Below are 12,232 nucleotides of genomic sequence, written 5' to 3'. Positions count from 1 at the left end.
ACAACCTATTATGATCCAATCAATTGAGTCATCTTGTTTTGATCTGTTATTTCAATGCACCGCTTAGACCATTGTGATTTTTAAAAGAAAGCAGTGTTGAGATGCCTCATACGAAAAAGAAAAAAACCCAATCAATGGGTACACAATGGAGATTTATGCAAAAAAAACCCACTGAAAAATCATAAAAACAAGTCAATGATTTAACAAAAAAGTCCAAAACTAAATACTAACTGAAAATTGCAGAGAAAAAAAACAGTTCATGAAAAATGAGAGAACGCACAATAGTTACTGTATTCATGAAGTTGCACATGCAACTCTAAGCACTGTAAATAACACATTTAAAGACAGCATGATCCCCCATTAACTGACTGTGACTGACCAAAATAAAAACAACATTAATCAGTGGTAACTCGAAAACAAAATAGAAATTTGGAGCCATATTTTGAGTTTCTTCTGTTAGGAGTTGGGTCCCCTATGTCCCTCTTCCTTTTCTATACTGAGACCGCGCGCAGGTTTCACACGTCCCAGCCCATCAACTCCTGCACTATAGTTTTTTCAGGATCTATCCAACAACAACCTAAACTGAACTAAAGTAATGCATGACGCTTCCTGCTGCTATTATAATCTATAACCTTAGCTGTGCTTGTTTCTACTATTCTGTTGTATTAACTGCCATCACATATGAGTCATAGTCACATTACTATAGATATTATTATAGTTACTGGAAGTGTGTCTGTCTCTGTCTTTGTGTCTGTCTTTGTCTCTCTCTGTCCATCCGTCCGTCTTTTCTCTCTCTCTCTCCTTTTCTTCCTCCCCAAACGTCAAGACACAGAGCTGGGTCTGTCTGACGTTCCTGTCTGTTATAGTGAAGGTTTTTGTTGCCACCGTAATCTACGGGGGAATTGTTGGGTCTATGTAAATCATAAATAAGTCATAGTGTGTGGGCTTTACCTAGTTTGTAAAGTGTCCTGAGATAACTTTTGTTATGATTTGGCACTATAAATGAAATTGAATTGAATTATGAGGGTCCAGACCAATGCTGGCGTCGCCACTTCTGAGAGTTAAGCTAACTGCTCATCCAGCAACGGACCTGCTAACTGTTACCTGGTAAGTGAATCTACCTCAGCCTACAAACTCTTCTGTTTGAAAGCAGTCCTCATGTGTGTTTTAATTGTTGTCAACCTTTTCAGCTCACTCCAGGTTAGGACTAGTGATAAGAGCCATTGCTTTAAACACCAACCCTTCGTAAAAGCATTCTTTGGACCCTTTGTTAAGTTACTGGAGTATTTTTTAAAAGCAATCATCATGATCCATATAGAACAACTTAAAGACCCCTTGTATGGTGCTTACCACAAAGGTGAACGGCCTGGGTGACAGGGCTCTGTAGTCATTGACGCAGTCTCTCACGCACACCTCCACCTGAGCTTCTTGGACCCTGTAGCCGGTAGCGTCGTTCAGCAAACACACTATTCTGTGGATAAAGAGTCAGAGGGATTACAAGGAGGGAGTAAGAGGTCAGGGTCAGCAGGGTGAGGTTGATTGTAGGCTAGTACGGTTTTCACTTGAGGTCACAATGTGCTTTGGGCTCAGCGTGATGGAATGACCCCAGTAGACGTTGTAGGCATTGTAAATATCTGCCATAATAGATGTGAATATGTGTTTCAGACGGAAAAAAATGTTTTCCTAATTTTATGAATTGTTCCTTTTCCATTTAAATGTCATTATTATTTCAAGTTTTGGCAATGCTAACTTTGTTACAATCATGCCAGTGAAGCATACTTAGACTTCGACTTCTCTTTATTGATCCCTTTGGGATGAACTCCCGCAAGGAAATTGAGTTTACAGCAGCTTACAAAAACACAGGGGAGGTATGAAAAAATGCAGTATAAGATAAACAATAAACTCTTTGATAAATAAATACAGAAAGTATTAAAAAACAATAAACAGTAAACAATAAACTCTTAGTTAAATATATATATATATGAGGTAGATTTAAGAATACAGGTGAAATAAAATCCACGGAAAATTAAATGAGAGAAGTTAAATGTAGAGAAAATGTACAAGATAAAATATGTATGACTGTATGTGACATAAATGAGCAGTAATATTAAATTATTGCACTATTAATACGGAATTGTATTGAAAACTGAATAAAGTAAACAGGGAGAAGCTGACTAGCACAGGGGAGGGGGGTATAAAACAGTCTCTCGACATGTTGGAGGGGTGCATGGGTGTCAGGAGTGATGTGTAAAATAACTGATGTGTGTGTAATATTGGAATAGAGATGCCCTCTATTTCAACATGCATCATTTCCTAACTAACTGCACTACAGAGAGATTGTTTGATCTGTGTGAACTCAATCCCTCAGCCGTGTGGGATCCTGCAGAGGAGTAAATGTCAGGATGAGAAAAATAAGGGAAATAGCATATGTAAGGAGTAATGGAGGGGAACAACAGATGGAATTTACACACACATACACACACACACACACACACACACACACACAAACTAATACCCCTATCTTTTCAGCTGCTGAATGAGGGTGCATGGTCACCTTCACAAAAATCTGTTCTGGTTGACATTTACTGTGGTTCGATTGGTCAGGATGAGAGAGGTACTGGTTGCTCTTGCATGTGGTGTGTGTGTGTGTGTGTGTGTGTGTGTGTGTGTGTGTGTGTGTGTGTGTGTGTGTGTGTGTGTGTGTGTGTGTGTGTGTGCGTTCTCAGATCTGGCAGTGACGGACAATAGTGCCTGTGTGTGTGTGCCAAAGCATTCATCTGTGTTTGTGAATGTTCTGTGCTCGTGGGTGTGTGTTTGAGTATCGGTGTGTGTCCTCTGTTCCTTAACTCACCTTTCTGCGCTCACATACTCCTCCTCAATAGGTACACAGGGTACCTTGCCCAGCCTGACACCCATCTGGATGTCTCTGAACTGCAGACCCAGGTTCTCCCCCAGGATGGTGACCCTGGTTCCCCCTTGGCGGGGCCCCGTCTCAGGGAACAACTGGAGCAACAAGAGGATGGAGGGTGGAGGTAAGAATGGATAGAGGAAGGGAGAATATGGAAGAATGGAAGAAGAGTGTACAGAAGAGAGGCAAAAGAGCAGGAAGGTGTAAAAAAAGAGATAATATATCATATACACACACAAAATGTATTCAGTTTCATATGCTGTCCCGTTCAACTACAAATGGCCACCAAACAAACGGATTGCACACACACACGCGCACACACACACACACACACACGCACAGACGCACAAACACACACAGACGCACGCACACACACACCATTCAGAATTTCCCATTTCAGATGATTTAAGTTTTAATGAAGAAAAATCACCCTCCTGGCTTTGAAATAAAAAAAGCCACTGAAAATGAGATAAAGAGAAGACCCAAACAGGCACCAACTAAAGGCATCATCTTGGGGGTTTAATTGAAACTTATTACATGGCTTGGCTCCGTCGGCGGGGCTGTGGCGCTGTACGCTCAGTCACATTGCTGAACCATAATGTGATTTATCTAGCCAGATTATGGCGCGTAACGGGGACAGGTGTGGTGTGACAAAACAAATATGGTGACTGATGGACGGTGGCTGTCACAAACAAGCACACACACACACTACAGCGCAAACACACACACACACACACACACACAAACCTAATCCCTAACAAGCATCACGAGGTAATTATGTGTAATCTGTCCATTGCCCTGTTCTCCTGCAGTGCTTGGCTGAGCAGTCATCAGAGTGTGGAAATGCAAACTCAGCCGCCGACAGTACAGTACGGAAGCATAGTGTTATTATTAAATTTCAGACACTAGCAAACAACAGACCACAAATGGTGATTTCAACAGTGTGGACTGCTTTGGGGAATAATCGATTGTCTTACCAGACACACAAGATTGAACTTTTATGCAGAGAAAGTCAGCGGAGATCCAAACCCTTCTGCACCCTGCTTCAAGAACCCATGACTATACTGTTGGCTAATGGCAGCACCACCGGAACAGCTGGAGGTCAATGGCACTTTTGATAAAGGGAAGAGCAATACCCACTTACTTTCTCCACAGAAAGGTAACCAGATGGTCCAGGGTTTGCATATGCAACTTTAAGTCTACTCTGCTACATTGCCATAAATATGGATAGTTATTTTCCACAGAAATACAATTAAAAGGGAATATTGAGAAAGTTAAAGCCGGAAATTAGAAAGTGGGAAATGGATAAATCTAAATGAAACTGATTCAATTGAAAGCTTGAATGTAAGATATTAAATAGAAAATGACAGTGGGAAATGATGGTAATACAAATGGAAAAATAATGAAAATTGAAAAGCTTAAATATAAATTTACAAATTTAACGCTTTGCCTGATAGCAAGAAGTAAAAAAGTCAGTGAATAACATTAAAGATTAAAGAAGCTAACAATTTGAATATTTCTAACTTTGGCAATTCCCAGTGGTGGTATCAAAAGAGATTTTGACCAACTTATATTTCTAAAAACAAAAGAAAGTCAAATGCTAATATTACATAAAAAAATACATGGACAATTAATCTTATTAGGGGCGCACTCACACTGTCCTTCCGCACCGCGCCCCGGGCTTTAGGGTACTTGTCCCCCCCGTCCCTCTCCCCCCGCTGGCCAGGCCGCTTGTACACACACTGCCTGGGCCTCGCGCAAATGCTTCTTGCTGCCTATACCTCATCACGCCGTAACACATCACACGCATTGATTGACGTCATCGTGATGCGTCACTTTGTTTACAAATCTTTCCATAGACCTCAGAGTTTTTGTGCATCTTGTCCGACTGTTTTTGAATATTCTCATCGACCAAATCTGCAGTAAACACTCCACCTCCACATCACACCAACGTGAACCTTTCGCCACCATTGTTGTGGTTGTTAAATGTCCGCGCATGGTCCGTCCTTCTATTTTCTATGTCCGAACAGGCGCACATAAATGACGTCAGAACCGCCGTAGGCCTCGTTCTCGTGCTCGTACACGTGCGCACGCATGTGCAAACGTGCTTTACAAAATCCCACCTCAGACGGGCCGTGGACGGCCAGCTGGCCGCAGTTATGCGCGGAGCGGTTGCACTCACACTGGTCAAACGCACTAGGCTTTACCCGAAAAACCTGTTTTGGCCCGGTGTGGAAGGACAGTGTGAGTGCGCCCCTAAATGTAATATATCGTGTACAAAAAAAAGATTCATTTTAATGAGCTAAACCTTAATCTTGCCAGTAAGCTTCCAAATAATAGTATGAAAGTGTGCGGCATCATGCCATTACAGACATTACTTTAAATACACAAATACACAGACCAAAGGTAAGACCAAGGTAATATCAGTCATGTGTTTATGAGAAACTGTATGTAGTTTGAATGTTTGCAGTGTTTGGGTTTAAAAACTAATACCTAACGAATGATAACTGCAGTGAACTAAAGAGGGTGAGAGAGTGAGAGCAGTCTGGCCACGGATAATGCTGCCCACTATTTGGAAGCTGAATCACGCTGGAACCTCAGGCGCCGGCAGAGCCTCAGCAGTTTGGTTCCAAAAACACAATAGCTGGTAAACACTGACCAGAGTGAGTAGCCATCAAGCTCTAGGGTATGATATGGACAACAGATGTCAGGGTGTGGAAATGGGGCCTCAGATGGTTTTGGAAGAATGAAGCTATGATACCGCAAAACACAATATCAGCTAGCCACCCAACCCTGGGACATAAACACTGGCAGAGCCACAGACAGACAGGCAACAGAGAAAGAAGAGTGCTATTAAAAGGGATTTCCACCATCATCTGATGGAGTGGGTGGAGAAAAACTATGGGAGCTATACTATCACACCATAAACATGAACAATAGCCACCAGGCTGTGACAAAAAATGTCTTGGGGCCAGTGGAGTATCCAGACTTGGGTTGGACAGGGGTGGCACAAGTTGCATGAAGTATATGCGTGCTCGCACACATACAAGTCGTATAACATTACCGTCTTTATGTTCCATCAGGCTGTAATGGGCTCAGTTGTAAAGCTGGAGTGAAGATGTTTGTTGAATGCTCTAGGCCTGTGGTTTGTGGTTGTAAAGTTTCATGAGGCTGTGACTATCCTAGAGATCCCAACACCATGTGTTATACAGTGAGGTCAAATTTTATATAAATATGGTTTCACTACAGTGAAATGGCTCATATGTGGACTAACATCATCACACATGAACACAATTGGACTCATTGAATCTACAAGAGTCTCAACTTTCCAGTTCAACACTCTATAGGCCAAAATAACACATGTGTACTGCATGAGAAAAACTGTATGGCTTTGCCCCAAATAGTCTGGGATTATCATGAAGTCAGGGAGTCTGTAATAAGTACCCATAGAACCCAGTTTCATTGCAAAATCTTGAGTTTAAGGGACCGCTTTGAAAACGGAGATGCCAGTTTTTCTCTGGCCAAAATCTTTGGAGCGTTTTTTGGCCCTCTTCAAAACAAGCTAACATGACATGGTTGGCACCAATGGATTCCTTACATCGTCCTGTTTCATATGCTTCACTCTTGCAAGAGCCTGTTAAAGACGCTCCCGCATGTTTCTTAGTGAGGTGGCACCTAAAATGGCCAATCAGATTTAAAGGGCGACCCATGCTGCCACAGGAACACCCCTGCTAAATCCTACATATAATTTACATAAGACATGTTTTTAAGGGAGCATTTTTCATTTAATTGGTGATGCTTAGGGCTACCTCTTCCAGTATAATACTATCAATAATAAAAATATGTACAATATATACTTTTCCATTTATACTTTATACTTATACTTTTCTATCATGGTCTATGTTAAGATCCTTGCACATTATGGTCATTTTGCATGAAAGTTCTAGCATTGAAAGTGCCGGTTTGCAACCTGGCAAACCAACTGTAAGTAGATTTTACTTCATAGACTAGAGTAAGCAATAACATTGGCTGCAATAAGCCACATTATGATCTCTAGCTATGTATCTGAAACATGATCAATGTTGAACAAAACATGGAGCCAGACCACTGCACCTCATAGCAATTGGTTGTGTACAATTATATTATTTCTGTGATATCCGAGAGTGGATTTCTATTGGAACCTCGGAAACTCCTGGATTATATAAAAGTATGGCACCACATAACAAGATAACCAGTGCTCACTGAGTCTGTGGGCATGCAGGCAGACGCCACAGTGTGGAAATGGGACCTCAAGCAGCTTTGGACTCATGTTGCAGTGATTTTACACAACACTACCACATTCATGCACATAACCACCACTCTTTGGGGAATGTAAAGTACAGACTCCCTGAAAGATGGAAACAGACCTCAGGCGGTTTGGGGAGTGAAGTGATCTGATACAACACAACCACACTGAAACACTAACTAACAAGACCAAGGATGTACCTGCAAGAGGATAACAGATCTAAGAGGACTCTACTGTCATAAGGATCGCAAATGCTTGTAGATACATGCTAGTTTAGGACATTCTCTGCTAGCTACCACTGAAACCTGGAGTTCATCAGCCGACAGTGAGATATTTGTAAAGGATCATAGTCAAAATTGAGATTGCATGTTGTCTTTGCAAAGATGGATGTTCCCTCCATCATGCCCATTATTTTCCAATTTTGAGACACCTCAGAGCTGGAGCAGGAGCCGTAGTCTATGGTGGCCTGAAGCTTTGGAGGTAGCATAAATACAATCCATCTTTTTTTTATATCTTTGACATGTTTTTCGTCCTGTCTTGGGCCACTTCTTTTACCTACTACTGTCCTGGTCCACTGGAGGTAAAGTACTGTGGAGGTGAGGCCTTTATATGGCAGTCCTAACCACTGAGTAGCCACATCAAATCATCAACATTATAGCAGCGGTTTTCTAGTAGTCATCTAGCCTGTACACACATTGCGTGTGCGTGTATGTGTGTGTGCTGCAGCCGGGTAATCTTGCTGTGGTCTGAACAGTAACGAAAAGCACATGAGCCAAGGAAGCTGTTAAAAGCAGCTGTTAAAAACTGGGAAAGTTCTTCATGTGGTCAGAAGTTTGGGAATCCTGCTAAGGCAGTCTAAGCAAACGGGGAGTCCGGGAAATTCAATTCCCAATGGGCCTTTTTTTCTTCTTCTTGGGAACACTGTCTCAAACAAATAATCTATAAGCAGTTATGTTCAAATATTTGAAAAACCTGGGAATACTGAATTGAGAAATCATCCACAGATGAGTCCAAAATAGGAGATGAATGCAAATATTTACTTTGCAACTCTTGACTCCTTGCATGCAGAGCATTACATACAGTGAAATGGCTTATTATATATATATATATATATATATATATATATATATATATATATATATATATATATATACGTACTTATGATGTATAGAAGTCATACGTATAGTGGTGATAATGGCTCTCTCAAGGAGGTTGAACAGGTTAAACAGGTCACAACTGCTCACTTTGAGCTTTTATTGCAATGAAGCAGACACTGTTATGTGATGTCAGCACAGTGTCATCTGTACTCATGTTGCTTCCTGTGCATTGTTTTTGACAACAGAGCTATTACCATGTTGGCAGCTTCCTTTCATCTGCTTTATTATCTATGTTCTGTGAGTGCGAGTGTCATTTCCATAACCATGCCAGGTCAAATCATTTACATGAATGTCTGTAAATAAATGTACACTGTTTACCCTTATATACAGTGGGGGATTATTGAGTTACAAAACTCTTATTCATGTCAAATTGTAGAAAATGGTGTTATTATTTTCTTTTTTTTTCTGGGGAAGGACCGTTATGTCTTCAGCTGTTACTGTGTCCTCCCAGAATTTGGCGTGCATGATGTCCCTGGTACTGCTAATGGCCGCTCTGCTTGATAAATAAAATCCTTCTGGAAGGTAATATAAACTTAACAGGGCAAAATGAAACCATGAATCAATAGAAGAGTGACATCTGCTATTGATATCAAGATGTCTTTCACTTTTTGCTTTCATAACTGTTTGGACATTTATTACTCCAAGTCTCGCTCTACTTGTCCTATTACCGTGCCATAAAAACACATCACTCTTGCTCTGCCTTCTCCTTCTCCTTCCCTTGTGCACGCACGCACGCGCGCGCGCGCACGCACGCACGCACGCACGCACACACGCACACACACACACACACACACACACACACACACACACACACACACACACACACACACACACACACACACACACACACACACACACACACACACACACACACACACACACACACACACACACACACACACACACACACACTCCTTTCATAACTGTAGATACTTTTTCATTTTCAATTTGTGAATGCATTTTTAATGCATGCATTTCCAAACACATATTCACATGCATGATCAACACACGCACGCACGCACGCACGCACGCACGCACGCACGCACGCAAACACACACACACACAAAGCATTAAGAAGCAACATTCTTACAAGAATAGGACAGGTTGTGTAGGAATCACACCAGAACAACTGCAAAAACCTGAATCCCATTATTATTTGAGTCATTTTCTCATCCTCTAACACATTTAGGTATCTCTGTAAATAATACAGACTACACCATTAATATCAAGACAATTATCAGTTCATTTGAGCGGAATTTACATGTAAATAAACACAATTTTGTGTCCATTGAATGGTAAATGGTGAATGGACTTGTCTTCTGACAACTCAAGGCGCTTTCATGGTATTTGTCACATTCACCCATTCACACAGACATTCACACAGATGGCAGTGAACATCTGCATATCCACCTATATACCACCTATCTCTCCATATGGAGGACGACCCTCTATGTCACTGAGCCACAGCCGCCCGAAGAAAACAGAAACAATTTCCACTCCACTCTTCCAAAAGCATTAATGCACAGAGAGAAAGGGACATACAAAAATGAACACACCTACAAGACACCTAAGATACCTGAAACCAAACAAACCCCTACGTGCCTCTGTCTCTAGAGCAGCAGTTTGATGTAACAGTGAGTAATAATACCATTTCTGTGCCAAGGGCAGGCACAAGGTCCCAACAAGTGTGTGTTTTAATAGCAACACATTAAAATGGAGCAGCTTTCATTCTCAGTTCAGGGCACGTAGGGCTTTCGTGACCATGGGGGCTTCGACAAAGAGAGCTGATGCAACGGCCTATCGAGGTTTACCAGCCTTGGATCTCCGCAGGTGACTTAACGCTTGTCACAAGTTGACGAGATTATGATACGGTGCTCAAAGAAGCCGCGCTGCTGTTCTTCGCAGGTGATTATAGAACCGGAGTTTTGATTAGAAGGAATTATTTTAGTTGTTGCCAACTGTGGGTGTTTTTTTTTCTTCCCTACTGATGTTGAACCTGTTGAGTAACACTCAGTCGAATTAGGTTGCCGTCACTTTGCAGCCTCAAAAATACATATATTTGCACGGTCGTGATACAATATTACTTGCGTGTGTTTATTGTTTCCAAAATAAGTCTTTAAGTCTTTAAAATTGTAATACACATACCATGCCATGGCAAAGAACTGAAAAAGCACAGCAGGATGCTAAATGTTTTTCACCCGGACCCCAAAATGAACAGTTAGAAAATACAGTTGCTTTTGCTTTTTCACAAATAGATCCTCATTAAAACAGGAGAACAGACAGGTCTGGGCAGACCTTTGATATTTGCAGAAGTTGGCATCTTCTTAATGGTTTTAAACATCATCGCAAACCATCTTGCGGTGGGATCATACCAGCCTTGGCGCCAAATCCCTTCCCCCCTTCTTCCTATCCCCTTATTTCCAGTGCCCTTGCTGAGGTCACAGCCATCTTTGAACTCAGTGTTCATTTTGAAAGACTTTAAAGTTTTATGACTGCATCTTGCCGTAAAACAGGCCAAAGTACATTAGAATGATTGCACCTTTAATTTAAATGGTCAAAAAGCCACTGACTGGGCCTTCAACGTTTCATTGGGAACCACACACACCTCTGGTTTAAGTTCCAGCTATGTTAGCTGAGGAAGTGATGAATGTGCTTCGGGGCTGGGTTTTGGGTTGTTGCATTTTGTTTGAAAGAAAAGAGGTCAGAGCCAATTTTGTTTTCCATCAACTGCAGGTGTAACATCAAACTCCATGTTTTAAGCGCTGGATCATAAAAAATGCTGCCCGCAACATGTGATTTCTATGTGAACCCTTCTGTGATTTACAACATGTTCTGTTCTCCTTGAAAATAAGCCAGCAGTCTGTCTTCATCTTCCTGGCAACCATTCCTCATTAAGCAGTATATTAAAGTAGTAAAAAAGTAGCCTAAATGTGCATTATTATCCTCTGAAAAACACACACTGCCTGTTCAATACACGATGGGTGGCGTAATATATGTATGAAGCGATTGAAAGAAACACACATGCACACGTACCTTAGTGATCTTGGGATGGGTGCAGCGGCTGTTTCCAGAGGTTGCGTGCATCCATCCTCCGCCTTCAGCCAGCTGAAGCGGAAGGTGGGAATTTCCTCCACCCGTACACTCCTGCCTGAGGGAGCACTTCCTGTCCTGGACGCACCAACCGCATTCAAATCTGGGGTCAGCCTTCAGGCACATACCACAGCTGTCCCTCAACGCTCTGCACTTGTACAGGTGGGCTAGCGGGAGAGAGAGAGTGGGAGAGAGACAGATTTGGTGTGACTGGAGATGACATTTTTTATGAAGACCATATCTATATTGCCTTATGAGTGCTTTCATAGTGCATTATAATGAACTATAATGAACGATGCCTGGTGGCACTACAGTATATCAACAGTCATAATACATTAGTATTACATACAGTATACTCACCTATACACACCTCAATAACTAACTTCAGTAAGGAGTCATAGTATGCTATAATTCAGCATAAAATATTTTAAATGCATGGAAATGAATAAACCTTTACATATTATCAACAATGAAAGAATATGATAGAGCATACATTATCATGGACGCACCACTATGTACTTGACTTTACTTAACATATAGCTGATATGATAACTTACTAAATTACATTACTACAGCTGATTGCTTGAAGTGTGTATAGATAGTCACAATGTATTATAAGCCCCATTTTAACTAGACAAAACCCTTGAACTTATAATTTACATTCACCAGTGTAATGTTTTATGACTGTTGATATAGTGAATCAGAAAGCCTTTTGTGCGTGTGTACAAGTGCAGGCATGAAGCATTATACATGCATTTAATACACTATGAACGCCTTCATAATGCACTGTAG

At 41.4% G+C, this 12,232-nt stretch overlaps 1 protein-coding gene across 1 annotated transcript in view; it reads right to left on the bottom strand.

Annotated features, from left to right (window-relative positions):
* Nucleotides 1–12,232, bottom strand: part of LOC310951185 (plexin-A1-like) — a 264,511-nt gene that overhangs the window by 58,057 nt on the left and 194,222 nt on the right. Inside the window, exons 11-13 of the mRNA XM_083919308.1 lie at nt 11,384–11,607; nt 2,852–3,003; nt 1,351–1,471 (exon numbers count right to left, since the gene is read on the bottom strand). Of these exons, the coding sequence (XP_083775434.1) occupies nt 1,351–1,471; nt 2,852–3,003; nt 11,384–11,607 (497 nt within the window). The remainder of the gene's footprint in view (nt 1–1,350; nt 1,472–2,851; nt 3,004–11,383; nt 11,608–12,232) is intronic.

Source organism: Echiichthys vipera, assembly GCF_963691815.1.
Source record: "Echiichthys vipera genome assembly, chromosome: 9".
Classification (NCBI taxonomy): Eukaryota; Metazoa; Chordata; class Actinopteri; order Perciformes; family Trachinidae; genus Echiichthys; species Echiichthys vipera.
The sequence above is the reverse complement of the archived record's forward strand: the minus strand, read 5'-3'. Positions and strand labels throughout refer to the sequence as shown.